The sequence below is a fragment of the Chiloscyllium plagiosum genome, chromosome 5 (genome assembly GCF_004010195.1).
Source record: "Chiloscyllium plagiosum isolate BGI_BamShark_2017 chromosome 5, ASM401019v2, whole genome shotgun sequence".
Classification (NCBI taxonomy): domain Eukaryota; kingdom Metazoa; phylum Chordata; class Chondrichthyes; order Orectolobiformes; family Hemiscylliidae; genus Chiloscyllium; species Chiloscyllium plagiosum.
Genome location: NC_057714.1, coordinates 53,571,569 through 53,581,057, shown reverse-complemented (window position 1 = coordinate 53,581,057; position 9,489 = coordinate 53,571,569). Strand labels below are relative to the sequence as shown.

At 38.8% G+C, this 9,489-nt stretch overlaps 1 protein-coding gene across 1 annotated transcript in view; it reads right to left on the bottom strand.

Moving 5' to 3' along the window:
• The window catches only part of LOC122550249 (polycystic kidney disease protein 1-like 1), a 291,308-nt gene that overhangs the window by 122,444 nt on the left and 159,375 nt on the right, over positions 1-9,489 (bottom strand). Inside the window, exons 26-27 of the mRNA XM_043691004.1 lie at positions 1,247-1,339; positions 660-725 (exon numbers count right to left, since the gene is read on the bottom strand). Coding sequence (XP_043546939.1) covers positions 660-725; positions 1,247-1,339 — 159 coding nt within the window. The remainder of the gene's footprint in view (positions 1-659; positions 726-1,246; positions 1,340-9,489) is intronic.

The window sequence follows — 9,489 nt, the reverse complement described above, 5'->3', positions numbered from 1 at the left end:
AGGAGCAGGAAAATCGATGTTTCAGACAAAAGCCTTTCATCAGGAAGGGCTTTTACCCGTAATGTCAATTTTCCTGCTCCTCAGATGCTGCCTGACCTGCTGTGCTTTTCCAGCACCACTCTAATCGAGACTCTGATTTCCAGCATCTGCAGTCCTTGTTTTTACCTACAAATTACAGTGCCAACAATGAAATTTAAACTTTGTTACTTACTTTCTTTGACAAGCAAAGAAATCAGAATTAGGCCAGAGATACCCATTTGGCAGGTGTAACTTCAGATGGTAAAAGAAAAGATGATAAATGCAATAAAGATGAGACCTAGTAATAATAGATGGTTCAAAATACAGAATGGGTAGGCAGTTACTGCACTGGCATACCACAGGATTTCCATCCCCCAAGGAAGCAATTTATTGGTGACATTTCAAAGTCGCCAAAGCTTATTAGAATAGATTTACATTTTACTTTTCAGTCAGATGTGGAATTTTTCAGAGGTGTGGGACAAGAGCAAGATTCTTGTCAAAAATCTGCAGCAATGATCAGTCAAAATGAATGAAGGATGAGGTACAGCAAGAGGCAGAAGTAGGAAATTTAGTAGAAATTGAATCCTGCTAATCAGAAACAGGTAAACTTATTTAACTCTGCTCTAAAACTGACAACATACCTTGAAATCCTGGCCTCCCACCAGACCCAGAAGTTCCTTCTACTGTGTTATAATGTGTATCATACTCTGCACAAAGAGAAAATAATATATATTATATTCAAACCAAATGCAGAATATATAATTGATTATATAAGTTAGAATGCAATTATTATTGGCATTGTATTATTTTCTTGGGTAATTGCTCAAAATTACGTATCTGTAACAATAGAAGTTAAAAGCCTAAACTGAGAATTTTTAAACTGACTAAATGGCATTTAATTTCTTGTGCTCTAATATGAAAATTTCAACTGTCAAAAAAGCACTTATCCTTCGAGGATCAGTGACAAGGATCTGACCATCCAGCTACAGACCCAGCAGGGGCCCCTCCTTTGGCACAGACATCTTTGGACTGTGGAAGGAAACCCATGCAGACACAGGGAGAATGCGCAAACTCCACACAGACAGCCACTCAAGGCTGGAACCGAATCCAGTTTCCTGGTGCTGTGAGGCAGCAGTGCTTTCCATTGAGCCACTCTGCTGCCCCAAAAGACAGATTCCATGCAGATTGATCAAAAGGAATATGAGATACTATTGTTGAAATCCCTTACCTGAATAATCAGTGGAGTTCTCTGTTGAGATTGAAGAACCTTCCCCGAAGACACGGCTGCTATTGTTCACTTTGGTGCTATTGCTGACATTTGCTAAAAGTAGAAAGAAATTGAGTCAAAGAATGAGACAAGAGCGAAGGAGAAGCTTTTTGCTTTTAGTCTTACACATCTCAATTTTCTTTAGCATTTTTTGAAAGCACCTGTTTTAAAGTATAATTGGGCTCACCATGGAAATAAGTGATGTGGTAAATGCCAATCTTCCTTTGAATGGTCTGTCTTAATTATTACGAAATATTGTAATAGACTAACAGAGCTTAGCTGTGACCATTAAGTTAAATAGCTTTTACATCAAAAGTTCAGAGTTGAAACTTTAAGACATTTATAAAGCATTTAAAATAGTCAAATGTTACTCCATCCACTGTTGATGTTAAATGATACTTTTGATTGAAATGTCAGTCCATGTCAAGGGAGGTGATTTGTGTCTGTCTTATTAGATGGTTAATGCCTGGGACCTGTTTCGCATGAATACTATTTGCTACTCATCAGTCCAAAATCTGAAAATTGCACAGGCCTTTCTGCATGCAGGGACAGACTGCATGATGATTTGTGAAGTTGTGAATGGAACTGAATAGAGTGAAATTATCAGTGAACATCACATTTCTGACCTCCTTAATGACATCCCATTCCTGACCTCCTCAATGAAGCTGCTGAAGATGAGTAGACTTCAGACACTACCATGAAGAATTTGTGAAAGAGAGTCCTGGGGATCAGACAAACATGTTAATTTGCATTAGATATAGCTCCAACTAGTGGAGAGCTCTCCTTAATTCCTACTGATTTCAGTTTTGCTAGTAGTCCTTGGTGCTTGTTGAATGATGTGGATGTTCCTTTGAATGTGGACACTGGCGTGGTGAAAACTGAGGACAAGGGGAACACTATCATTGTTCTGGGAAAGACAGGAAGGGTTGAGGGCAGAGTGCACAAAGGGGGTTGGACATGACTGAGGGCCCTGTCAACCATAGTGGAGGGGAATCCTCAGTTAAGGAAAAGGCGGCAATGTCAGAGGTAACACGTTGGTTGGCGGCATCAGTGAAACAGATGTGATGGAGACAGAATCTTCTCCTCTACCAATTCCAACAGCTCCAGCAGGACACCACCTCCAAACACATCCTCACCTCACTTTCACTGTCAGCATTGCACAGGGATTGTTCCCTCCACAACTTGCTTTCGGAGCGCTGCTCCTTCATCAGATGATTGTGGAAAATAAGATTGTAAGAAACAGAATTTATAGAAAAAGTTTACAGTGCGATGTAATTGAAATTATATATTGAAAAAGAACTGGATTGTTTGTTAAGTCTCTCATCTTTTAGAATGAACATGTTGGTTTCAGTTCTTTCATATGTAAATTGCAAAACATTTTTTAAAAGTTACATTCTGAAGTGAACTATAACAATTGGTGTCATGTCAGCCCAGATAATGTATTGAAGGTGTTAGCTCCCTGTCAGGCTGCCTGTGCCACAATGGTCAGACTGATTCTAATCTTAAAAAACAGATTTACAGCATCTTATATGGATTCATGCAGTTTAAAACTGCATTTACGGTATTTGCTGCTCACAATTCAGTTTCCTTCATATTAGTCTGAGTAAATGCAGACCGGTGACCGCCTTGTGAGCCATCCATTGGAATGACCCTGATCTTCGAATTGCTTGCCATTTCAGTAAACCATCTTGCTCTTATGACAACATTTCCATCCTCGGCCTGTGACAGTATTCCATCAAAGCTCAACACAGGCTGGAAAAACAACACCACTTTACAGCTTTCAGGACTCAACATTTGACTTCAACAACTTCAAAGCATAAACACTGTTTTAAATTTCAATTATACCCCCTCCTCCCATCTTGTTGGCTTTGGTCTTAGCACAGCTGACCTATTTTATCTTATTCAAACTAACCATTCACACTTATTTTAAATTTCAGTTTCTCCTTTACAACTTTGACAATCCTCTTGTCTTTTTGTCCGGGTACCCTCACCATCTGTTCCACTCATTCCACCTCCCACTTTGTCAACAGTATAAAATCCATCACTCTCAAACTCCCTTCAGTTCCCAAGAAGAGTCTTTGGACTTGGAACATTTATTCTGTTTCGTCTCTCCATAGATGTTAGCTGGTGAGTTTCCCAGCATTTTCTGTTTTTCCATTGAGTCTTGTTAGTTCATTTTCAAATACACATAACCAACAATGTGAATTATATACAATTTAATTGTCACAAAACTCTTGTATGTTTAATGTTACAACTGTTAATAATGATATAGAAATAGATTTGAAAAGGTTTTGTGATAGGAAGTGCTTAAGGATACTCGTACATTCTTATTTGGAAGGGGTGCAATGTACATAAAAATATCTTTCTTTTTTGGGTGCGGATTTCAAACAAATTGCATATGGGCATTAATCTATCTTGGCAATGGGGTTTACTAATTAACTAGATCAGTCTTTTCAGAATCATTATTTTAAATCCGCATGTTTTAGGGAGCAGGTACCTGCAGGCTTCCTGGAGGGTTAATGGAAGCTTGCTTAAATTGGTAAGGCTTATGACAGGAAAGAGAGAGAGAGAAAAGGAAGACATTAGCTTTCTTTTAGATTTAGAATTAGATTTTAGACTTTAGCTCAAAAGATTAGAAAGCTTTTGGGATGAGTTCAAAGGAGAACTGGCTGAAATCTAATGCATGTATAGTCTCTCCTAGGAAAAGGAGATTGTTCAGAATAGCTGAGGGAATAAATTATCCCTAAGAAAGACTTTAGTTTCAAAACTTCCAGACTAGAATGTTTGGTTAGAGTTCTGCAGATTTTCAAAAGACTGATAAAATCTAAAATAAACACCAAAATAACTCCGGATGTAGGAAGTTTAAGATCTCAGCTGTGTGAATAGTCTAGGGAAAAGGCTTCATAGTTCACATTGAGAAATGCAGTTAAAATCAATCCAACAGATTGGACAGAGCAGAAAAAAAAATCTATATTTTGATTAATTAGAAAGTGGTGGCATTAAGAAATAGATAGGATTTTAATTGGCCAATGCTTTGAAATTTTTCAAACTCTGAGATAGATCAATTTATTTTGTTTTATTTTTATTTTTCATGCTTAAGAAAGTTCTGCTTTATTGTTAAAACCAAATCTGCAGCCTTGTGTGCTTACGTTCACTGAAAGGTTACCACATTAAATTAATAAAAAAATTAAAATATGACCTATCGAGACAGGTTTTGCCCAGTAGTAACATCAGCTAGTGTCACATCAATACGGTTACTGTTTCTTAAACAATCTCCCTCTGACACGCAACACATTTAGTTTTTCAGAACCAAATCCAATTGCATTCTTCCATTTGTCCAGGCGTAATATCTAATGAATTCGTCTGAGCACACTTAGAAACTCTTTCTTCTCTTTACCATTTAAGGAAGTAGTATTCCAGTCTTGGATAGTTAAAGTGTCCAATTATAAACAGTCTATCATTTTTGCACTTCTTTATTATTTCCCTGTAATCTTTTCCTTTATCACTATTAGATGGCCTATAAAACACAGCTGGCAATGTAAGGTTACTTCAATTGTTTAGCAAGTATTTCTGAGCAAATGTTATTTGATAGCTCGATCAATGACAGTTCTTTTCTGACAACTGAAAATAAGTTATTGGACTGTTACTTAACTGGATTAAATGTTTCCTTCGTTTTGTGGACAATTTGTAAGGCACACCTTACTGTGGTAGAACGTACTGGAAAATCACTGAGCTGGAAAATGTTTGTGCAGTCTCACTGTTTGTTGTTTAACTTTTCAGCACTATTGATGACTTAACGTAGCAGGACTTGGGAACGTTGATCTGATCTGTTGATTGTGGGATTACTTAACTGTGTTTAAATAAGGCAGCCTTGACTGTTGAGCATGCATGTTGTTTTGTCTTGTGGGTTCACTGGTTGTCATTTTATTTTCAGGGACACCAGTACAATTCCTCACATACTCCATTGTACTGTCATTGAATCAGGTTGATCCCTTTGTTTAACGATAATAGTGGAGCAAGGGATTTCGTGGACAATGATGTTACAAATTCAACTGAATATTGGTTTGCATTGATGTTGATTCCCATAACATCTTATAAACAGCCAGCCTTGAGCAGCTGATGTAGCTTGAATTACCTCAACTGGTACAGTGGTAGTGTCACAGATGAGGGAGGAAATCCTTGGTGTGAAGACAGATCTTTACCTCCACAGGAAGAGCATGGTATTTCACAATACCAGCACTATCATGCAACATGGAAATTAGTGCGGATAAGGTCCAATCAGCTGTTTCTTTATGCTAATTCATTCACTAACAGCTGGAAACCCAGAGTGGCACTTGTGTCTTGCAGGACTCCAACTGCTTGATGAATAGTTGTTCCATGAGGTCATTTATGGTAATGAAGATTTGTCACCCCATACAGAGGGTATCTTGTGTCCTTGCTACCATTGGTGCTTCTTCCAAGTGGTATACAAAAAGGAATACTGGTTCATCAATTGCAGCGAATGACAATCAGCAGGAGGTTTTCATGAACATATTTGACAGATTCTATGGAACTTCATGGAATCTGGAGTCACTCTTAAGACCTCTAAGGGTTCCTCCTGCCTGATGATATACCACCATGCTACTAGCTCTGGTGGATTCATACTGCTGGTGGGACGGAAGATACCCAGGGATGACCATAAGACATAGAAGGAGAAATTAAGCCATTTGGCCCATCGGGTCTGCTCCACCATTCAATCATGGCTGATAAGTTTCTCAACCCCATTCTCCCAAAATCTCCCCATAACCCGTGAGCCCCCGACAATCAAGAACCTAAGACATAGGAGCAGAAATTAGGTTGGTCCTAGCTAAATCTGTGTATCAATTAGCCTGCAGGACAGCTCTCCAAAATTTGGCATGCGTTATCAGATATTAACAAGGATGTCATTGCTGACTGGGTGTGCCTTTAACATACCCGAACCCAATCTGAATGTTTAGACATAAGTGACTTACATACTCCCTGAGTATGGCTAAAAGACACCTGTATTGTTGTTAGCCAGACTCAAATACATGTCAGCATGGGTAAGGAAGGAAGATTTCCTTCCTCAAAAGACACTCGTGAATCACTTGGCTGCTTACAAAAATTCAATAATTTCCTGGTTCCTAATATTAATTACAAATTATCATACCAAATATATTTAATTAACTGAATTGAAATTTAGAAATTGAAATGGGCTATAGCAAATCAACGTAGATATTTCATGTTCAAGAGAGTGAGTATGATGGCCATCACCAAGGACATGGTGCTAGAAAAACTAAATGGTCTGAAGGTGGATAAATCACCTGGACCAGATGGACCCCAGAGTTCAAAGGGAGATAGATGAAGAGATAGTGAAGGCGTAAGAGGTGATCTTTCAGGAATTAGCCTAATCTTGGTCATGAGTAACATCCTGGAATTCATCGTGAAGGTTGAGATCTCTGAATACTTGGAGGAGTATGGTAAAATTGGGCAAAGACAGTCTGATTTACATGACCTCAAGGAGAGGTCATGCCTAAAAAATCTGCTAAAATTCTTTGAGGAAGAAACGAGCAAGTTAGATCAATGAGAGCCAATGGATGTTACCTATCTGGACTTCAAGAAGGCCTTTGACAAGGTGGCGCAAAGGAGACTACTGAGTAAGATAAGGGCCCATGATATTAGAGGCATGGTGCTAGCATGGATAGAAGCTTTGCTGTCTGGCAGAAAGCAGTGAGTGAGGATAAAAGGATCCTTCTCAGGATGGCAGCTGGTGACAACTGGTGTTCCGCAAGGGTCAGTGTTGGGCCAACAACTTTTCATATTATACATTAACGATCTAGATGAAGGAACTGAGCGCATTCTGGCTAAATTTGCAGATGATGCAAAGATAGGTAGAGGGACAGGTAGCATTGAGAAGGCGGGGAGGCTGCAGAAGGATTTGGACAGGTGAGGAGAGTAGGCAAAGAAGTGGCAGATGGAATACAGTGTGGGAAAGTGTGAGGTCATCCACTTTGGTCGGAAGAATGCAGGCACAGACAATGTTCTAAATGGGGAGAAAATTCATAAGTCTGAAATGCAAAGAGATTTGGGAGTTCTAATCCAGGAATCTCTCAAGGTAAACTTGCAGATTGTGTCAGTAGTTAGGAAGACAAATGCAATGATGGCATTTATTTTGAGAGGACTTGAATGTAAAAGCAGGGATGTATTTCTGAGGCCGGTAAGTCTCTGGTCAGACCATATTTGAAGTATCATATGCAGTTTTGGGCCCCATGTCTCAGGAAGGATGTACTGGCCCTGGAGTGTGTTCAGAGGAGGTTCATGAGAATAGTCCCAGGAATGAAAAGTTTAACATGTGAGGAATGTTCGAGGACTCTGGGTCAATACTCAATGGAGTTCAGAGGGATGAGGGAGTATCTAACTGAAACTTACAGAATACGGAATGACCTGGACAGAGCGGATGTTGGGAAGATGCTTTCATTGGTTGGAGAAACTAGGACCTGAGGGCACAGCCTTAGAATAAAGGGAAAATCTTTCAGAATGGAGATAAGGAGAAACTTCTTCAGCCAGAGAGTGGTGAATCTATGGAATTCACTGCCACAGAAGGCTGTGGAGGCCAGGTCATTGAATATATTTAAGACAGAGATAAATAGGTTTTTGATTGCCGAGGGGATCAAGTATCAGCCATGTTTAAATGGCAGAGCAGACTCGATGGGCTGAATGGCTTAATTTCTGTTCCTATATCTTATGGTCTTGTGGTCTTATGTTGTTTTATTGTACAGGACCTCTGACTACAACAATTCAATAGTCAAAGTGGATCTTATTAGCATATTGTGAAAGCATTGGAAATAATTCCAGGCTTAAATTCCATGATTGTGTGTTGCTAACTGAGAAGATGATTAGTGTGTACTGAATGGAGATGTGTTACTTTTACAGCATTTTGTACTTTTTGGGAATAAAAGAAATTTGGGTCAAAAATAGAGAAATTAACGTAAAAGCTTGAACTATTGTGAGATGTATATGAACAAAATAAATTGAAAATACAGACAAATTTAAATGTTGGAATGTTTCTGTATCACTGTTTTTGGAATTGAAATTAAATTTATGTTCAAGTATTTTAAAATTAGTCTATGAGTTTGTAACATGTCTGAAAAAACATTACAAAGCTTTACCCCTGCATAAAGCCTCACAAAAGATGAGTGGGAATAGAAAAAGTACTTTGATGTGAACCCACAAGACGAACAACAATGCAACACAAGCAAACAATGAAAGGTGACAAAACAAGAAATATGAACATATGCCATTGATTTCAATTATGATGGATATAACTTGTTATGTATGAAGATAATCAAAATCTTATTTTTGTAAAAGATGAATTACAACGTAAGCATGAAGTGTTTAATGGAGAAACCAGATGAGAGATGTTATAAAAAAGATCTGCCAAGCAACAGTCATAGAAACAGCCATGTATACTCACAAAAGTGATCAATAAAGTCCAGCTTGCATCAAAATCTCGAGCAAACCAGGCCATAAATACTTTTAATACCAGAGAAATATGCACAAAACATTGGAAAGTAATAGGATTTTTAGTCTCTGGAACAAATGGCAATCCTGAAATTGTTCCTGAGCTGTTTAAATCTCCCACAGAAGAGGAGCCTACAAAGCGGGGTAAAGATGGGAAGATTTTAGAAAGGGAATGTCTGAGCTGAGGTTTCACATGGCAGAAGTTTCCTGACAAGGCCAACATTTATTGATCATCCTTAACTGCCCTTGAGAAGATGGTGGTGAGCTGCCTTCTTGGAACTGCTGTCATCCATGAAGGGGTGGATACAACAACAGTGCTCTTATTAAGGGAATGGTGAGGAGAAGGGAAGAGGGGAGATGGACATGAAGCCAGAAATGCAGGGAAACAAAGTTTTGAGGACTGTATGACTGGGGGGAGGCCACAGAGGAAGCTCATATTAATGAGTATTTTAAAATTGAAGTGTTCAAGGATCATGAGGCATTCAAATCATCAGGTACAGAAGCGATGGGTGAATACTCTAGGCTATGAAACAGGCAGCAAATATTTGGGTGAGCTTAAAGTGACCAAAGATGGAGATTGGAAGAATGGCTAGGATAGCATTGGAATAATCCTGTCGAGCAGAACTAAAGCATGGATGAGAATTTCAGTCATAGATTTTCTCATATATTAGGGTTGATCTTTCTCT